The 20,245-nt window shown below is 44.8% G+C and overlaps 2 protein-coding genes across 3 annotated transcripts in view; one reads left to right on the top strand and one right to left on the bottom strand.

Moving 5' to 3' along the window:
- Copa (coat protein complex I subunit alpha) overlaps window positions 1-2,333 on the bottom strand; it is a 45,873-nt gene extending 43,540 nt beyond the window's left edge. For both annotated transcript variants that reach the window (XM_078027189.1, XM_078027190.1), the window contains exon 1: window positions 2,192-2,333. In XM_078027189.1, coding sequence (XP_077883315.1) covers window positions 2,192-2,231 — 40 coding nt within the window. In that variant the 5' untranslated portion in view covers window positions 2,232-2,333. The remainder of the gene's footprint in view (window positions 1-2,191) is intronic.
- Window positions 2,334-2,402: 69 nt separating this feature from the next.
- Ncstn (nicastrin) lies at window positions 2,403-18,269 on the top strand. The gene is made up of 17 exons (XM_005339366.5): window positions 2,403-2,542; window positions 3,778-3,882; window positions 8,030-8,153; window positions 8,557-8,678; window positions 9,093-9,238; window positions 10,207-10,357; window positions 10,675-10,784; window positions 11,523-11,675; window positions 12,271-12,375; window positions 12,524-12,601; window positions 13,616-13,788; window positions 15,336-15,438; window positions 15,557-15,652; window positions 15,946-16,033; window positions 16,291-16,445; window positions 16,718-16,930; window positions 17,466-18,269. The coding sequence occupies exons 1-17, from the start codon at window positions 2,458-2,460 to the stop codon at window positions 17,586-17,588; spliced, it is 2,130 nt and encodes a 709-aa protein (XP_005339423.2). The 5' UTR covers window positions 2,403-2,457; the 3' UTR covers window positions 17,589-18,269.
- The last annotated feature ends 1,976 nt before the right edge of the window (window positions 18,270-20,245 follow it).

Raw genomic sequence — 20,245 nt, 5'->3', positions numbered from 1 at the left:
TGGGTTTAATCCTCAGCACCACATATAAATAAACAAATAAAATAAAGGTATTATATTCATACAACCACAAAAAAATTTTTTTAAAAATACTTCTACACATAATTTAGGCTATTTGCATTAGTACTACTTTAGTCTAAGGACCTGAAACTGGGATGGCTCAGGAAGATAGCATGTGCATCTGACATTTTGGTAGACACTGTTTAATTACAAAGACACTATTAATGTACAGTCTCATCAAGAATACAAAGGCACTCATTTTGCACATGTTGGCTAACAGAGGATATTATCAATTTTTTGTTGTTTTACAAATCTAAGGTACATCCCTAAATGTTATCTCACCTTTTGATTGTTTTTTTTTTTTTGCATTTCTTTAATTACTAAATGAGGTCAAGCTATTTTCATTAATTATGGAATATTCTGTATTTCTTCTTCAAAATCATCTATTTTTAGAGTAGATTGTTCATTATTTTGTCTTTATGATATATGGTAACATTCTAAATGGGTATGAACCCTCAAATTCTTTGACATCTTTTTTCATTTTTACTGCCTAACAAGAAATTAAGAGAGTTTTTTAAAAGACAATAAAGTCCTATTTCAACCATTCAGACCCCAGAATTCACTCATTTGGGGACAGGTGACAGCAGTAGGGACTAAATCTGAGGTTGCTCCATCACTGAGATACATTTACTGCTCTTTATTATTACTTATTATTTATTTTGAGACAGTTTCACCAAGTTTTCCAGACTGGCCTGCAATTTGTGATCCTCCTGCCTCAGGTGGTCTCAAAAATCCTTTTTTGTTTTTCCTCTACTTGTTTGTTTGTTTGTTTTTTAATACTCAGGATTGAACCCAAAGGCACTTTACCATTGAGCTCCATCCCCAGCCCTTTTTGAGAAAGGGACTTGCTAAAGTTGTTGAGGCTGACCTCCAACTTATGATCCTCCTGCCTCAGGAGCCATATCCCCAGCCTCCTAGAAATTCTTTTTTTTTTTTTTTTTTTTTAGAGAGAGAGAGAGAGAGAGAGAGAGAGAATTTTTTATTTAATATTTATTTTTTACTTTTTGGTGGACACAACATCTTTGTTTGTGTGTGGTGCTGAGGATGGAACCTGGGCCACACGCATGCCAGGCGAACGCCCTACGGCTTGAGCCACATCCCCAGCCCTCCTAGAAATTCTTAATGGTACCCTTCAAGATCAAGATTCTCATGAAACCCAGAAACTGATCAAAATATATTTTCATATTAATTATCTTTTTTTAGCCTCTGAGTGTAGCCAGGCACTACAATAAAAAAATTTCCATATTCTTCTCATTTTAGTTTTCTCTAGAAGAGAATATTAATTACCCTCGTTTTAAAGATGAGAAAACAAGGGATTAGAGGTGTTAAATAAGTGGCCTAAGGTCATATGGCTTGTTAGTGGATGTTTCACTATTTCAAAGTAAGCCCACTTGACTCCAAAGAACAAGTTCCTAACCACTCTGCTATGCTGCATCTTTCTAAATATTCCAGATATACATTCCCAATTCTCATTAGACCTTACTCTCTGCTTTTCTCATTTTGACAGTCTAAGACACAACTGTGATCTCAATCATTTGCCCTCCAAAGAGATTTTTTTTGGGGGGGGGCTATTTATCTGAAATTCCAATCTAATGTCTTTTATCTAGCAACCCTCTTAATCACAGACTTTATTGGGGCTTACGGGCCTTAATGCCCTATTTTCAACTAGGCAAAGAAGTTCAATGGAAGTACAAGATGTTGGGATGGTGCAGACAAGCCTCAGACGTGAAGTAACCCAGTACTGATCTTCGAAAAAGCTACTGTGACAGAGGTCAGTTCCCTGGGCCTCCCTGTATAATTCGGTCATCAAAGGGCCTTCGGGTCACAGAGCCTTGGGAGCAGAACAAGTAGGGAGCACAGCCCCCAGGAGAGAAGGGGAAGAGAAAGAATAGAAGAGTGGGTAATAAGGAATCCGCTGCGGCGAGGGGACCATTCATAGGTAAATCAGAGCCCCGAACGCACAAAGTAGAGAAGACTGCAAAGCCGCCCGCCAGAACCAACTTCTCCTCCGGTCCTCCCCGGGGTTCGCCCGGTAGGCCTAATTCGGCCTGCAAGTCCACCCATTTTTCTTTTTCCCGTGGTGGCGACGCCCCCGACATCCCGCCTCTTTGTTCCCCCTTTACTTTTCTACTACCTTTGACCCGCGCGCTCTTGGTCTCGAATTTGGTTAGCATCCTTCAGGCCTCCGGCCACTACGCCTGATTACTGGGACCCTCCACTCCCTGCTGCCCTTCGGACGGCTCCACGTCAGCTCCCTCCTCCTCAGCTCCCGGAAGCCCCACAAGACACGAACTTCCGGTCTCTAGAACTCCGGACCACAGAGACGGTGCCAGCGGCTGCCTAGACAGGCCGCTACTCGATTGAAGGGACGCCGAGGCTTCCGCTCAGCTGATAAACAAGATGGCCACGGCTGGGGGCCACTCTGGGGTTGACCTGGGAAGCCTGACTCTTTTTCGCCTTCTGTCTTTCTCCGTCCTACTGCCAGGTGAGGTGTCCCCGCTCGTGAACTTGGCTTTCTAAGGGTAACCCTCCGGTTCCGCCCAACCACAAGTGCCGGGGTTTCCCTTTTGGTCCCGGCTGCCCCTCTGTCCCCCCACTCTGTAAATCCTCTTTCTCTTTCGTTCCCGCAACAGAAGTTCCCCCTTTACTAGGACCTTTATCCCTGTCCCTTGAGGCACGTTGTGTCGCTTCATTCCCTTTTCCAGGCCTCTTCCTGGGTTTTCAGCCTACTTGTCTCTCACTTCGTCCCGATGCCTTATTTCCTCCACAGCTCCAGCCAAAGGGACAGGTTTGAAAGTTCAGTTTCCTTCCCAGCCTTTAGACTTTGTGAGACCAAAAGAGCCTTTTTCTTGGGTATTGTAAGGCACTTAAAAGGTAGAGCTCTCATTTCTTCCTCTGTGGATTCCACCATAAACTTGTGTCCCTGTGTCTTGCCTCAGTTTCTTCTCATCAGTAAAGAAAAACTAAAGAAGGTGATGGATACTCTTAACTGTTAGGACCGTGAAGTAATGATTTAAGGACATTTATGTTTTATAATTTGCATAAATGTTAACGTACATGCATTTATTTTCTGGAATATGACTTTCAACTTGGTTGAGCCCCCAAATATAGACCTGTCTGTGTCAAATCATGATTGTGCCTTTGCAGAAATTCACGTAGATTTAAAGATTCCCAAAGAAGAAACTGTAGCTGCCCCACACTGTAGGAACACACAAATGACCTACTGGTGTTAGATTAACTGAACAGGTGTGTAGCATAAGATTTCTCCCAGTTTTGTTCAGACTCCTGGGAAAAATCTCAGAAAGGTGTTTTTGTTTTCTTGTTGTTCATAATTTGCATTCTTAGACCAGCACTCTTTTACTCACTAGCTAGTCATATAAGTACAGTATAGAAAAGCAGTAAAGAAGTCACCCATGAAACCAGAAGCTGACACGTCTAATGTCAAACACCTTTCCTTTGACAAATCAAATTTCTTTAGCCTTCACTGTCAATTTTTCTTTACAAAGTTCGTAATAACCTTCTAAGGTACATAGCAGCTACTTGACTGAGCATTTATCTGTTCCATCAATGTTCCTAAGAATTGAAAAGAATGGGCATTAGTCCCATTTTTTGAAAGTATGATATTGTCACAAATCAAGCTAATGACATGATAGAGTGTAGTTCTAGTGTCTCTTTGATTTCTTCTAACACTTTTTAAAAATCTTTTTATCTTTTGATCAGGTTTATGCAAGGGAAATTCAGTGGAAAGGAAGATCTACATCCCCTTAAATAAAACAGCTCCCTGTGTCCGTCTGCTCAATGCCACTCATCAGATTGGCTGCCAATGTGAGTTGATATTGGGATTTGTGTTTGTGGTCACTGATATTCCAGTTTGTGCCCTGGATACTAAGGAAGATCCATGTCATGCTTAAGAGTATTGGTACTCGGATTAGATTATGTGAGTAGAAGGTGATAGAGAGCCATCTGTCAAACCAGACAAGATGGTTAATAAGAGCTAAAATTCAGTAAGTGCTACATGCCAAGCATTTTACACATGTCTCATTTAACCTCCAAAAACCCTGTTATTGCCATTTTACAAATGATAAAACGGAGATTTAGAGAATAATTAGACAAGGTCTTGCTAAGTTGCCTCAGATTTACAGTCCTCCTGTCTCAGCCTCCTGAGTTACTGGCATTACAGACATGTGCCCCCTCACGTGGTACATTGTACTGTTTTCTAAGGAGAAAGAAATTTCATATTGTATGGCGTTCATTCATTATATGTACTCTGAATGACCATTTTGAAACCAAAATGGGCTGCTGAAATTCAGTGAACTAGCTGAAGAGAAAGCACTGAAAATGCCAAAAATAGTTGTAAGTGGAATTAGTGAAGCATTTGGAGTTTTTGTTGTTGGTGTTTCAGGAATTAAACCCAGCACCTCATGTGTGCTAGGCAAGTGTTCTACCACTGAGCTACATTCCCAGCCCTAGCATTCAGATTTATCTTTCTTCTTTGTAAATGTGTTCTAAATTATGACACCATAGTTCTAAAAGGTATAAAAATCACACGGAAACAAAGTTATGTTCCAAAGGCTGAATCCCTTTATCTGCTGCTTGAGCCACTATAGATTTTGGTCTTTCAGTAGCTCTGTTGGAATGTAATTTTGCAGGGGCTGGGTTGTGGCTCAGTGGTGGAGTACTCTCCCAGCACGTGTGATGCACTGGGTTCAATTCTCAGTACCATAGAAAAAATAAATAAATATAGGTATTGTGTCCATCTACAACTAAAAATTTTTTTTTAAAACAATATAGTTTAGCAGGTTGGCAAGAAGCTTATGGTCTGATCTTTGTTTCTTCAACATCAAATTGCTTACCTCTGAATTTCAGTTTATTTCTGTCTTGCACAAAACTGAAAGTCAAGCAGTCTTATTGATGATGCTTAATAAACAGCATGTTCTCAACAGTGCTGTGTGATTGCCTGAAACCTTCCAATTTGGTAAAAGGAAACAGTACTAGGAAGAAAGGGACTGTTCAGCGAGGCAGTTATATTTTTCTACCTGTCTTTCCCTGAGCTAAACTTAACACAGTTAATTGTACCATGACCCTGCTACAGGAAATTCTGAGAATGGGTTGATTGGTTCCAAAGAGTCCCAAATAAAGTTTTTGTTGGATCTAGTTTCTAAACTGAGTTTGTGGATGAAAGACAGTCAGGTTCATAATGGGCTGGGATCAGACTGATGAACTTGCTAGAACCTCCATTGTAAGTGCAAAGAGCCAGGACCTCATTGTCCTGGAGTTGGATGCTAAGAAATCTCCTTTGGAAGTGAGTCGTTCTGCATGTTCTTCAAGCAGCTCTGTGGGAAGCATAGCAGTAGCCTCTAGAGGCAAAGGTAAGAACCAGGACTGACACCGACACTGAAACAAAGGGAGAGGCTGGACTCTGGCCACTTCCTCATTAAGATCTTGTTTCCTTTTCAACCTAGTTATTTCTAAGTCTTATTTCACAGTGTCTGTGCATTCTTAGCAGGCTATTCCTTCTTTAATTAGCTTTGCTAGCATAATAAAACTAAGGAGAAAAAGTGAGATCCAGATTTGATTTTCTGGTTATTATGACCGGCTTCTATTAGATCTTTAAAGCACTCAAAGGAAGCTATGTGTAAGTTTCTTTCCTTCCCTCCCCTCCTCTATCCCCACTTTGTGAGATGAGTAGGGGTAGAAAAGTTGTTCCTTGCTGAAGGTCCAGAGAGAGTAAGCAAGTTACTTAAGACTACATAGCTGGAGCCCAGATTAGACTCTAGGTTTCTTTAGTCCAGTATTATGGCTCTTCTCCTTCCTGTCCTCCCTGGATCTGAAGTTACATATTTTAAAATTTATACCAGCTTTTCCTTCTCCCATGTTTTAAGTGCTATGGCAAGAACTATTTTTGTTTATTTGTTTTGATTTTAGTTTTGTTTTACTTAGAACTTCCATTGGTATCTGAATACTAATTGAAGTGGTTACAAACTCTTATATTCCTCCCTATTTTACTATTATCACCATTAACATGAACTTGTTACATATTTATTATATATAAGCCATAGTTGATTTCTGGGGACTCTGCCTTCATGTTTAGATTTTGTCAGATTTCATGGGAGAAAAATCCTACTTTGGTAGCATTGGGGAAGTGCTTAAGGTTTTTGTCTCCTATCAGATGCTAGTAAGTATTTTTGTACCTTTGTCTGGAAGCATAGTTCTGGTGCTGGGCTGTGAATAATAAATAACTACATGTGTTATGTTTTGAAAAATACATGTATCTGGGCCTTACCATTAGCAATTTTAATTTAGAAGATCTGAGGTAAGCATCTATATTTTTTAAAACCCCAGGAATTGAGTTATATTGCTCATTGGTAGATTGTGTGCTTACTCAGCATGCATGAGGCCCTGGGATCAGTCCCTAGCACTGCCAAAAAATAAAGAAAAAACAGAACTTCCAAAATGATTTTGTTATACAGTCAGAGCTAAGAACTACTGTAAATAATTTATGAATAACACATCCAACTTCAGTGGGGGAGAAGACTGACAGGGAGACCCTAGGATGTCTCTACGTGGATCCCTAGAGATTTGAGGGGTATTTCCCAGTGCCTTGAATTATGAAGAATTCCATAATTCTACATTCTGGACTGTGGACCATCCTTCCTCTGGAGCAGTGCTTCCCAATATTTGTCACATCATGAGATGCACAGAAATGTTATTGGTGTGGCTTCATTTGTCTATATGTGTAGAACATCCTGGAGTAAACAGTTAGCTTTTGGCTATAGGTGACCAGCCTAGGGACTTTGGAAACCCTGGATTCCAAGGAAGGAAGCCAATCAATATCAGCACATTTAAAACAAATTTTTTTTGATACCAGGGTTTGAACCTGCTGAGATTACAGGCACACATCACCACACCTAGCTCAATATCAGCACATTTCTAATCCATTCAAGACTTATTAATTGAGAAGTTCTATTCTAGAGACCTCAGAGTTCTTAATTAATCTCACCTAATATAATCCTAGCAGCTTGGGAGGCTGAGGCAGGAGGATCAAAAGTTCAAAGCCAGCCTCAGCAACTTAGGAAGTCCCTAAGCAACTCAGTTAGAACCCTGTCTCTAGCAGTGGGGAAGTGAGTTCAAGCATCCTTGGGTTCAGTAATCACTACCCAGAAACAAAAACCTCACTTAAAACTGGCCGGGAGCAAGTAAAAGTCATCTCCAAAATAGTAGCAAGGAAATGGTGATCCAGGAAGGCTACTGCAGCCAAAATCTACACATTTTTACAAAGAAAGATTCAGAGCTAGAGATCTGGACTGGGGGTATAGCTCAGTGATAGAATACTTGTGTACTGGGCATGAGGCCTGAGTTTGATTCTCAGCACCACCAGGAAAAAGAAAAAAGCCAGACGTGATGGTTTACGCCTGTAATGTCAGCAAATTGGAAGGTTGAGGGAGGAGAATCGTAAGTTCAAGGCCAGCCTCAGCAATTTAGCAAGACTCTCAGCAATTATCGAGACCCTGTCTAAAAATAAAATTAAGACTAAGGATATAGCTCAGTTTTAAAACACCATGGGATCAGTCCCCAGTCCAAATGGGGAAAAAAAAAACCTTCAAAACCAGAAGTCTGAGCTACTGATCTAGAATCTGGCATTTCCTGGAGACACATGTAAAAACTTGAATGTCTGCTGTTCCAGAATCTTATGTATATGGCTAAGTGAAGTTGTTGGAATTAGGCAAAAAATGATCACAGAGTCTTTCTGTTTAATAAATAAGACCGCTAGTGAGGCCTTTTGGGCTTTTTTGTCTTCCATTCCTTCCTTCAGATGAACCTGGAGCAATTCAGTTCTTCAATTGAAGTCCAGAAGTGGCTATATTCACTCAAACATGTTTTTAATATCTTTAGGGTTAAAAGATCTGCAAAATCAGTAAAGTCAGAATGGTCAAATGTGTGAGTTTTATTTCGATCCATTCTCTCCTGGCAGCTTCAATTAGTGGAGACACAGGGGTTATCCATGTAGTAGAGAAAGAAGAGGACCTGCAGTGGGTGTTGACAGATGGCCCTAACCCCCCTTACATGGTTCTGCTAGAGGGCAAGCTCTTTACCAGGTAAGAACTGGATTATGACTACTGGGAAAATAGATCCAGAGAAAGAAAAAGAACAGTAAACAGTCCTCATATTTGTGAGGTTTCCCTGACCTGGTTGGGGAAGGGGCAGAGTTGGTCTTCAGAAGGGAAGAGGTACTAGCAAAGGGAATCATCCTGGTGACCTTAAAATAGTACTCTAGTGGGTAAGGATTTCAGAGAGAGAGCATTGCCCAAGGTAGGTGAGATTAGTCCCGAAAGTCAGATTGGGCCATAGTCTAGACTGAGAAATTCAAGGCCAAAAAGGGAAGAAGCAGTTAAGGGTTTTGATTCCTTTGTTCTCCATTCATTTCCATCCCAAGGATTAGGGTACTAGAATGTCTGCTACCTTCCTGTTTCCTCTCGTGGCAATTCTTCTCTATTCCAGGGATGTAATGGAGAAACTAAAGGGGAGAACCAGCCGAATTGCTGGTCTTGCAGTGACCTTGGCCAAGCCCAGTCCCACCCCGGACTTCTCTCCTAGTGTGCAGTGCCCGAATGATGGGTTTGGTAAGAGCCTCAGGAGAGCCCACTGTCATCCAAGGCTCATTGTTGCTTCAGTCTCAAGTGTCTGTGGCAGCACCAGGAGAGGGTATCTGGTCTCCATCGTATACATCATGAGCCTGACTCCCAAATGGAAAATAGTGTTTCTTTGTCTTTGCCACTCATCCCTTCCCTCTCCTCCTTCCCCTACTTCCACATACCTTCCATCACCCTTTCTTGTCACATGCTTAGATCCCTCATCTGCCAGCCTAAGGTCCCCTGATACCAGTGTGTCTATTTTAGTGTGGGCAGTGATAGATTTGTTGTTTCTGTGAGTTGCTGCCTCTTTTTGAACTCTTAATCTCAACTCTGATGTCCTAACCCTCCTCCCTAACCTGGTTCTAAACCCCCATTTCTCCCAACCCCTCTTCCTCCCTTCAGGCATTTACTCCAACTCCTATGGGTCAGAGTTTGCCCATTGCAAAGAAGTGCTATGGAACAGTCTGGGCAATGGCTTGGCTTATGAAGACTTTAGTTTTCCTATCTTTCTTCTTGAAGATGAAAATGAAACCAAGGTCATCAAGCAGGTAAAGACTGTTCCAGCTCCTAGCAATTCTAATGAGAAAGAGGATTATTTTTCAGGCTCTTCTCTTTAGATGGAGGTTCATTTTAATATTGGTATATACTTTGAAAAACAGTTGCTACAAACAAGAACCAAGAAGTTTATTTTCCTTATATTTTTCTCTTCTATTTCTCTCCTCTCTGATATCACAGCTTTAAGAACTTTTAGACTAAAAAATATATATATAAAGAATATTTGAAAGAATAATATGATATGGGGCCCTAATTAAGTACCAGATGAGCTGGGTTTACACTTGTAACCCCAGTGACTTGGGAGGCTGAGGCAGGAAGATCATGAGTTTAAAGCCAGTCTCAGCAATTTAGTGAGGCCCTAAGCAACTTAGTGAGACCCTATCTCTAAATAAAATATAAAAAGGGCTGGGGATGTAGCTCAGTAGTTAACCCCCTAGGTTCAATCCCTGTTACCAAAACAAAACAAAACAAACTAGCCAAATAGGCAGGCACAGCAGTGTATGCCTGTAATCCCAGCTACTTAGGAGGCTGAGGCAGGAGGATCACAAGTTTAAGACCAGACTCTGCAATTTAGTAAGACCCTCAGCAACTTAGTAAGATGCTATCTCAGAATAAAAAGGGCCGGGGATATAGCTCAATGGTAAAGTGCCCCTAGACTCAGACCTCAGTATCCTCTGACACGTGCACACGCACCCCCACACACAGAATAGTTGCTGAAGCTCCAGATTGGGCCAGGCCACTTAGGATGGGATAAGTTCATCTGCTCTATTGAGGTCATTGAATCTGTGTCACTTTGCATCTTTTAAGGAGTTTTTTTTCTTTATCTATAGATCCTATGGTTGTATCAGGACACCTATAGCTCAGGGACAGATGTCTCCCAAAAGGGAGTGACTTAAGGATGAAGCTAGGAAGTTAGGGAGGGATTCCACAGCTGCTGAATTGGGTCCATCTGTCCTTCCAGTGCTTTCAGGATCACAACCTGGGTCAGAATGGCTCGGCACCAACCTTCCCACTGTGTGCCATGCAGCTCTTCTCACACATGCACGCTGTCATCAGCACTGCCACCTGCATGCGGCGCAGCTTCATCCAGAGCACTTTCAGTATCAACCCAGGTAAAGCAGGTCCACGTTCTGTGGGGTGTACTGCAGTGGGGGCACAAGGGCCTGGCCTGGGAATGTCGGCAAAACCACTGCAGGGAAGAATAGGCACAGGCAGCAAATGCTGGGTAGGAGAAGCAGCAACAATTTGAACATTTTAGGCAGCTTGTACCTAAAGGAGAAGACAGCAAAGAAGCTAACCTGGAATAGTTGGAGGCAGAGATAATAATCCAGAGTCCACAGGGTTCTGGTCAGAAAGGTCTTTCAGATCTTCTTTATAGCTTCTGTCTCCCTTAGTCCAATTGATCTCACGTTGTTTGTGTCTTGCTCAGAAATCGTCTGTGACCCCCTGTCTGACTACAACGTCTGGAGCATGCTTAAACCTATAAACACATCTGGGACCTTAGATCCTGATGACAGGGTTGTGGTTGCTGCTACCCGGGTAAGTGTTGGCCTCTGATCAGCACGAGCAGGGCTGCCACAGAAAGAGTGGCAGGGCCTGGTGTAGTGACGCACACCTGTAATTCCAGCAACATGGGAGGCTAAGGCAGAAGAATCACAAATTTGAGGCCAGCCACAGAAATTCAGCAAGACCCTGTCTCAACATAAATAATGAAAAGGGCCGAAGAGGGCTGGGGTTGTGGCTCAGCAGTAGAATGTTCACCTAGCCTGTGTGAGGCACTGGGTTTAATCCTCAGCACCACTTATAAATAAATAAAATAAAGGTATTATGGGGCTGGAGTTGTAGCTCAGTGGCGGCACACTTGCCTTGTACACGTGAGGTACCGCGTTTGATTACCAGCACCACATATAAATAAGCAAATAAAATAAAGGACCATCCACAACTAAAACAATATTTTAAAAATAAATAAATAAAGGTACTGCGTCCAATTAAAACTAAAAAAAATTTAACAAAAAGTGGGGGTGGGGGCACTGAGGATGTAGCTCAGTGGTAGAGTTCCCCTGGAGTCAGTCTTCAAGCCTTTATTGGACATTTTCCAACTTCTGAGTTGCTACAGTGGGAAATCTCATATGGAGAGCGATGTGGGTCGAGGGACTACTGGGTTCTGTCCATTGCCACAACACATGCATATTCTCTTGGTTGGACAGGAGATGGATTGGGTCTGGTCCTCATTTCCAGTTTAAAAGTGTACCTCCCTGTGTCTTCTTCTGAACTCAGCTGGACAGCCGTTCCTTTTTCTGGAATGTGGCTCCAGGGGCTGAAAGTGCTGTTGCCTCCTTCGTCACCCAGCTGGCTGCAGCTGAAGCTTTGCAGAAGGCACCGGATGTGACCATCTTGCCCCGCAATGTCATGTTTGTCTTCTTCCAAGGGGTGAGGCTTTTTTCCCCGGGGTGGCGTGGTAGGGAAGGAGGTAGATGGCAAAAATGGGAGTGACTATTAGTTGGGGAGAGGAGCCTCAGCATTTGACCCTTCTGTTCACCAGCACAGAGCTTTTGAATGTTTCTTTGTGTCTCTCCTTTGAGGATCTCTATTTTAGGAAGCCTCTGTGTCCTGAATTTGATGTGTTACCCACCCCTTTAGTTTCCCACTGATAGGATCTATTTGAGGTTTCCTTTTACTCTTATTGTCTGGACCCCATTGTGGCATCCTGCCGGTCCCTTCTGGCACCACAGCCTGACTTTGGCGTTAAGAGAATGGCAGCTGAGGCTGAGTTAGTAGAAGTAGAGTCAAAAAGCAGACTCCTAACAGCTAATGTTTTTGTTTTTGTTGTTTTTTAAAGACCTTGGGAAGGCTGCTTTCCCGCTTCTGGACTTGAGAAGTCCTCTGATACACACATGGGAGGGACGGTCATAGCTGGGAGATGGAGGAGCCTTCCTGCCTATAGCTTTGACATTCTAGCTTTTCTCGAGGCTGCCCTAACCCTTTTAAATTTTTCTTTCCTTTTCCACCCATCTCCAACCCTCAGGAAACGTTTGACTATATTGGTAGCTCAAGAATGGTCTACGATATGGAGAAGGGCAAGTTTCCTGTGCACTTAGAGAACATTGACTCATTCGTGGAGCTGGGACAGGTGTGCATCTCATTCTTTCACTCCTGTCCTTCCTCCTCTTTTGTCCTTGCTACAGACACCACCCTCCCCTTCCTCTGACTCCTTTCTCTCAGGCAGGGGCCAAAATTGGAGGCTGCCTGTAAATGTTGCTCCTTCACCCTTCTTCCAGGTGGCCTTAAGGACTTCAGCAGAGCTCTGGATGCACACAGACCCCATGTCTCAGAAAAATGAGTCTGTGCGGAACCAGGTAACCCAAATATGGACCCCACATCCCAGCCTCTGCTCTGTCCCCATTAACCCTGGTGCCTGTGAATCAAATTAACAAAAAGAGTTAGCCTGGGTGTATCTAAAGGATGAACAACACAGCTCGTATGGCTCGCTGGGAAAAATGGCAGTCTCAGTGACATCTGGTTGGCTTCTTGGAATGGGTAGTTCTCTGATCATTTGGTGCCTAGCAAACTACCATTGCCCACTAAGGACAAGTAGAACACTAGCTCCCTTCTCTCCTTGCCCCTTGTGAATCCCGTTGTCCAGGCCACCTGCTTCTGTCACATTCCCACCCAGATTGTCCTCCACTTTCCTCCCTACTTGTTCTAGATACTTGTCTCTAGCAGGTCCAGCTTTAAATCTGCTTTTTACCATGCAGTCCTGTTCCTGCCACTCCAGGCTTTATATCATTCCTTCTCTGGCCTCCTGTGGCACTTGAAGACTTTTTTACGATTTGCCCCCTCCAATTCTGCACAACAAATAATAAGTGAAACATTCACTGAGGATAAGGCAGAGTCCTAAGAACACTAGGTTTCCCTGTAAATATGGGGAAATATAGGTCCTTCTTTTTTCCCCAGTTTCCTAACTGTAAGAAAAAATTGGCAGAGCCTAGGCATGGTGGCACACACCCGTAATCACAGTGACTTGGGAGGCTGAGCAGGATGATCACAAGTTCAAGGCCAGCCCGAGCAACTTAGTGAGACCCTGTCTCCAAAAAGAAAAGAAAAGAAAAGAAAAGAAAGAGCTGGAATGTGGGTCAGAGGTAGAATGTTCCTGTGTTCCATCCCTAGTACTGTTAAAAAAAAAAAAAAAAGTTAAGAACTATAAGAAAGTCAGAGAGCCTTAGTTCCAAAAGGTTTAAGGGCTGTGGATCTAGGAGAACATGGAGCAGCTCCCTACACAAGGAACCCAAAATGCAGAATGCCTCAGACCTGAGAGGGACCTCCCACTTCCCATCCCTTCGTCCCCTCAATCAGTAATCCTTGCTCCTCAGGTGGAGGACCTCCTGACCACACTGGAGAAGAGTGGTACGGGCGTCCCTGACATCATCCTCAGGAGGCTGAATCAGTCCCAAGCCCTGCCACCCTCTTCTCTACAGCGATTTCTTCGAGCTCGAAACATCTCTGGTGTTGTTCTGGCTGACCACTCTCATTCCTTTCATAACCAGTAAGAGTCACCTGATCCCACGTCCTCTTCCTTCTGAACAGGAGTCTCTTCTGTAGTCTGGGAGAAAGGGCACCATCTCCTCTCTCCCCCCATAACACCTGCTCCCAAGCCTCCAGGCAGTTTGTGTTCTTTGCTCAGTGTCCTGTTCACATCAGACCTAGCACCCTCATTGACTTGATGTCTGTCTTAGATACTAACAACCTCAACCTTGCCCTTTCCTAGCAGCCATCCTCCTGTTATGGTTCCTTCTCCAGGTTCTCCTGGGGCCTGAGTTCCCCAGGGCAGCCAGCAGAGGGCATCATCTCTAACAAGAGCATGGAAAGGATGGGAGGAGGGTTCCTCCGGTGGAGAACAGAGAGTTGTCCCTGTGTGGGGCCCGCCCAAGGGCACCATAGATAGTACTCGCAGTCTATGAAATAGAACATGTCCATGCCAGATTGGTAGGTGCACAGGATTCCTTGTGCTGAGGGGGCTCCAGAGATAAGAAGTGAGATGCTGTTTGTTTCCTATTTCTTGGTTACGGGTATCCTCAAACTGCCCCTAACATGAGGTCAGGGATAACAGGAAACTTCTCGTAGGCTGATTGCTAACTTACCAGCCTTTTGGGGGCTACACAAGTTTCTTAGTAAAAACGCTTTGGCTCAGGTTTTCCGAGCTAGCAAAGTAGCCCCTTCTCACATTTAATCAAGAGAGTGACAGTTCTGTTGTCAGCTATCTTCTTCATGTGTTTCCTTGGCATCAATTTGGAGTAAGGTATGGTTCATCATTTGAACACATTTTGGATTTGATTATGTGGCTGGCTTGACTAGAGCAGGGATTTATTAGTGGTGAAGGCTGGGAGCTCTCTTCTTCTCGCCCTCTTTTAAAAGCTAATTCCTTGGAGCTTCCCAAGAACCATCATGGTGATTATTTATTTGCTATGTTATATATTAGTGTGTTTATACATATCTGGGCTATACTTGATCCTAGTACCTGCTAATCCCCCCCTCCACTCCAGCCACAATAGAAATGTTTATTGGAAAATCACACAATTGCTCTGATGATGTGTGGCAGAAATATCTGGAAATCTTCTTAGTCATCCTCCTATGTTTCTAGCCTAAATGATATTAGGAGAGTCTCCTATGGTTAAAGATCTCAGTTTAAACAGAGCTCACGCCTGTAATCCCAGTGGCTCAGGAGGTGGAGGCAGGAAGATTGCAAGTTCAAAGCCAGCCTCAGCAAAAGCAAGGCACTAAGCAACTCAGTGAGACCTTGTCTCTAAATAAAGTACCAAAATAGGGCTGGGGATGTGGCTCAATAGTCGAGTGCCCCTGATACCCCACTCCCCCCAAAAAAGATCTGTTTATTTACCTTTTTTACCTTGTCGTTGTATTTTACCACTCTCACCTTCACTCCTACCTCCCCATTCTCCATGCCTTCTTTAACCATGGATCCTAATTTTCTCCCTTCCTCAATAATGAAAGATAAAGTGAATGCCTCACTAGGAAATAGGAAAGGGGCAAGGCCCTGGTTGATATAGCCAAGGCTTATGCTGGCTCTTCTGACAGCTACTACCAGAGCATTTATGACACTGCTGAGAACATCAATATGAGCTATCCTGACTGGCAGAGCCCTGAAGAGGACCTGAACTTTGTGACAGACACTGCTAAGGTAGCCCTTACCCAAGTTGGGTGGAAACATGGGAAACACAGCAAATGTATATGTTTAAATGTTGCCACTTGAGGGTAGAAGAGGTAAGCCGTTCAGCCACTTCCCTCACCCACTGCAGGCCCTGGCGAATGTGGCCACGGTGCTGGCACGTGCACTGTACGAACTTGCAGGGGGCACCAACTTCGGCGACACAATTCAGGCTGATCCCCAAACGGTGAGAGCAGATGGGCCCCCACTTCTTCCTGTCTCTGTTTACACAGCAGGCCACACTTATCCTTATGTCCCTTGCCTAGCCTCCTGAGTTTTAGAGTTCAGCATGCCTGTTGGTGCCAGGAAGGATGATGCCCCAGAGAACTCTTGGGTGGGTTTCACTGTCACCTTGCGGGCCTGCGACTGTCTCCCAGCTCCCTTCTGGTTCCTGCTCCTGATTGATCTTTCATTCTTTCCCTGGGCTTGCTCCAAGTCATAGGATGTTTTTCCCCCCTCTTTTCTCTGTTCTAATCTTAGGTCACTCGCCTCCTGTATGGGTTCCTGGTTAGAGCCAACAACTCATGGTTCCAGTCTATCCTCAGACAGGACCTCAAGTCCTACTTGGGTAAGCATCTGATATGAGAAGGGGGACCCTTAGCTGAGGAAAGGTATAGAAAAAAAGGCATCATTTGGGTTTAATCTTTACCTTTTTTTTCTCTTTTTCTTTCCCCCCTGTTTCTTTCTTTCTCCTGTTGTTTGTTGGATCCTTTTCTCTTAACTTTCTTTTCTGGCTTCTGCCAATTGGGGGCTTTTCTTATTTCTGTCTACCCTCACCCCATCTTCCACCCATCAAATCCTCCCTTCCCTTTGGCCTGCAATCAGGCGATGGGCCTCTCCAACATTACATCGCCGTCTCCAGCCCCACCAACACCACTTACGTTGTGCAGTACGTCTTGGCAAATTTGACTGGCAAGGTGATCGGCCTCACCCGAGAGCAGTGCCAGGATCCAAGTAAAGTTCCAAATGAAAACAAGGATGTGAGTGGTGGTGGGTGTCGGAGGTGCCTCAGGACTCCTTGCCTTGGGAAAGTTGGAGGATCCCCTAAGCCCAGATGGACCCAGGGGATTGGGAGGGAGGGGTGGAAGGACACAGCCCTGTGAACCTAAGTGTTGAAGAGGCAGTAGCCTGGATAAAATTGGACTACTTAAAGGGAAAGGGACTGCAGCCAGTTAGTGGGTTGGAGTGGTGCTGATGGGGAGGGAGTAGGAGGATCACCCAGCCCTGTGTTGTGGCCCATCTTCCTGTGCAGCTATATGAGTACTCATGGGTTCAGGGCCCTTTGAATTCCAATGAGACGGATCGGCTCCCCCGGTGCGTGCGTTCCACGGCTCGACTGGCCAGGGCCTTGTCTCCTGCCTTTGAACTGAGTCAGTGGAGCTCCACTGAATATTCCACGTGGACTGAGAGCCGCTGGAAAGATATCCATGCTCGGATATTCCTCATTGCCAGCAAAGAGCTTGAGGTGAGATGGGACCAGAAGGGAAATGGCAGAGGTCTATTTGACTTCTTTCTGTTGTCTCTTGTACCCCTTTCCATCTCCCATTTACCCCAGATTTGTGGCAAATATCTATTGTAAATCTGTCCTGTTGAGAGGCGGTTCTTCCTTCACCATTAGAGAAAGCCCCATGTATCCCATAAGTTCTCTCATAGCCCCCACTCCCACCTGGCGTTCCCCATCTGGCACAGCTGGGATGAGTCAGTCTAACATATTGAGCCTGTGTCATTAGTAAATCATTAATACAAGCACCAGGAGAGAATCAAAGGCATGAGTCCTGCCTTCCAGATACTTAAAATCTAAGTAATGCAAGATGGAAGCAAGAACAGAGATACTTCTTCCTTCAAATGAGGAAAGTTAAGTGCAGATTGGGAAGATGTTGCCCATGCTTGTTCCATAGTAGGTGCTTGATGCCAGCACTAGAATTCAGCTGGCCTGTCTTCCCAGTTTTCCATAGTTGCACTGAGTTCTGATAAACCATTTCTCCTTCCCTCACCTTCAGCTTATCACCCTGATGGTGGGATTCGGCATCCTCCTCTTCTCTCTCATCGTCACCTACTGCATCAATGCCAAAGCTGACGTCCTTTTCATTGTTCCCCGAGAGCCAGGATCTGTGTCTTACTAAGGAGAACTCCAGCTTACCCTGCCAGCTCTGCATTTCACTTCTACATCATTTGTCCCACTGGGAACAAACCACTAGTTTGTCACTGGAACCTCTCTGGGCCTGTCTCAGATTGGGATTAACACAAAGGAATAGAACTGTCCAGAAGAGACAGGAAGAAATAAACAAGTGGCCTCCCCTCCTCATCTCCCCCTTCCCCAATACTTCCTCCTTCCCTTCCCTGCAAGATTCTGGGATTACAATAGAGCCTTCCTGTTTCTGTTTAACTCCAGAGTCACCAACTCTAATTTACCCTTCCTCGGGATGACTCTTCCCTTCCCAGCCTTCCCTGTACCTCCCTGGTTCCCTCTCTTGCCCTGACCCCCCACTCCCAACTACTGCTCCTGACCACCTTCTGGACCAGGAAGGGGAACGTGAAAGGTTGAACATCAGGATCAAACTACAGTGAACCCTAAGGAGGAGGATGGGGTTTTCTGGGCTGAGCCTGCTGTCTCCTTCCCACTGCCCTTCCTAGGTCCTCAGATGGCACGTTAGGGTGGGCTTGCTGCCAGGTGGGTATCCCACTTCCAGCCCACAGTGCTCAGCTGTACTTTTTATTAAGCTGTAATATCTATTTTTGTTTTTTCCCTTTTTTTTGTAAATATATAAATAGTGAGTTTCATTAAAATAGATAATCCTACACAACATGTACTGTCAGCTGTTATTCTTCCCAGACCACCTGAACTGGAGGTCAGTGACTCTGCACATTGGTCTCCAGAAGACCCAAGGAGGAAGGCCTTGGAGCACCCTCTTGTATGAACAATGTTAGCATAATTTCTTCTCAATTTGTAATAGACACTTTTTTTGGAGGGGGGTACTGGGGATTGAACCCAGGAGTGCCCTACCACTGAGCCATATCCCCAGCCCTTTTGATTTTTTATTTTGAGACAGGGTCTTGTTAAGTAGTTGCTGGGGCTGGTCTTGAAATTGGGATCCTCCTTCCTGCCTCAGCTCCCAGGTTGCTGGGATGATAGGTGTGCCCCACCACGCACAGCTGATGGTGGGGGTTTTGTAGACTAAAATAAGTTGTTTGGGATATTTCAGAAAGAGGACCACAGCTCTGTGGAGACACACTGAGTCTTCATGGAGGCAAAATTCTGGAGTAGATAAGTGTTGTGGCTGGTGACTGAGTCAGCCCAAGGGGAATGGGAACCAGCGGGGGAGGGAGCCATGGCCCAACCTTCTCTCCCTGTCACTGGCCAAGAGGTTTCTGACAACCTTCATGCCTGAAGACCAACAGAATAGAAAACTGGCCATTTGCACAGGTCCCAAGCATTACCCTTAAGTTCCTTGATTGGGCGATTTACCTTTTCAAATCTGCTAAGAAGAGGTGATTTTTCTCTGGGTTTCTTTCCAAGTTGGGGGCATGTTTGGGGTTCTGAGATAGGAAATACGCCCTGCTGCTCCCCCTAGTTGGAGTTGGAGAGGCTGTATGCGGTGCTGGCGGGAGCCGAGCGCAGCTGCCACCATCGCCTGGGCCGGCTCCATGCCTCCCTCGGCCAACAGGTCTCCCAGTGGGCAGAGCAGTAAACTCCCTCATCCTGCTGGCAGCTTCGGGAAGTGGGGACATGGCTGGGTACCAGGAAGGGGGTTGAACGGGGAAGCAGAGGCTCAGGCAGGATTGAGGAATCAGGGTGGGTAAGAAAGAAGGGTATAAGATACAGGATCTTTGATACGCAGTCTCCTCAGGTCCTAAGAAAGAACCCTGAACACAAGCTTGTCTTCTATCTGCCATGCTTTCTTAACTCTTTAACCAGTGAAGATCCCTTCTGCCCAGGGGCTGAGGGAGGAGCACAGCCACCCAGATGACTTACTGGGGCTCCAAAACATTCTCTCTGCAGTCATGATGCTGGCACCTCACCAGATGTCTCTTGTGCCCTGAAGACTGTGTGACTGCCTGGAGCATCTTAGGGGCCACGCACCTCTCGATTTCTTAGCCTCCTTCTCCCTCTTCCATCTAGGCCTTGTTCATCCTGTGCCTCCTTCAATGCTTCATTTTCTAGCCTCTTTCCTTTCTCAGGGAGCTTGCTTTCCTCCTGCTCATTGCCACTTCTCTTCCTGCTGACCCATGGGGAAGTTTGAACAAATGACACGCCCCCTCCCCAGGACCCAGCCTCTCTCTACCTATGTGATACCTCCTTCCTCGGCGCTAACACCAAAGGCTTTCGTACCAGGTTTTCTTCAGCCTGTTTTGATTAAAAGCCTTTACTCTTTTCTCTTTTCAGCTTCTGGGTTACTGCTTCCAAATGCACATCTTAGGAGTTTTTTTTTTTTTTCTCAGTACTAGGGATTGAACCCAGGGGTGCTCTACCACTAAACTACATACATCTCACACCTTTTTATTTTTTTTATTTTGAGACAGTCTCACTAAGTTGCCCGTGCTAACCTTGAATTTGCAATCCTGTTTCAGCCTCCAGAAGAGCTGGAATTACAGGTGTGCACCACCACACCCAGCTGATTTTTTTCTCATCTAAATGCTGATGTTCTATACCACGATCCCACTGTATTCAGTAGGACTTGGTTTCTTTGAGGGAACTTATTCCTAATAAGACCTAGGAGACTGTGTGTGTACTTGAAATCATTAGGTAGATGTGGCAAAACTAGCCCAGAGGACTGATGTA

Source organism: Ictidomys tridecemlineatus, chromosome 11 (genome assembly GCF_052094955.1).
Source record: "Ictidomys tridecemlineatus isolate mIctTri1 chromosome 11, mIctTri1.hap1, whole genome shotgun sequence".
NCBI lineage: Eukaryota > Metazoa > Chordata > Mammalia > Rodentia > Sciuridae > Ictidomys > Ictidomys tridecemlineatus.
Note: the sequence above shows the minus strand (reverse complement) of the source record. Positions and strands in the feature narration are given on the sequence as shown.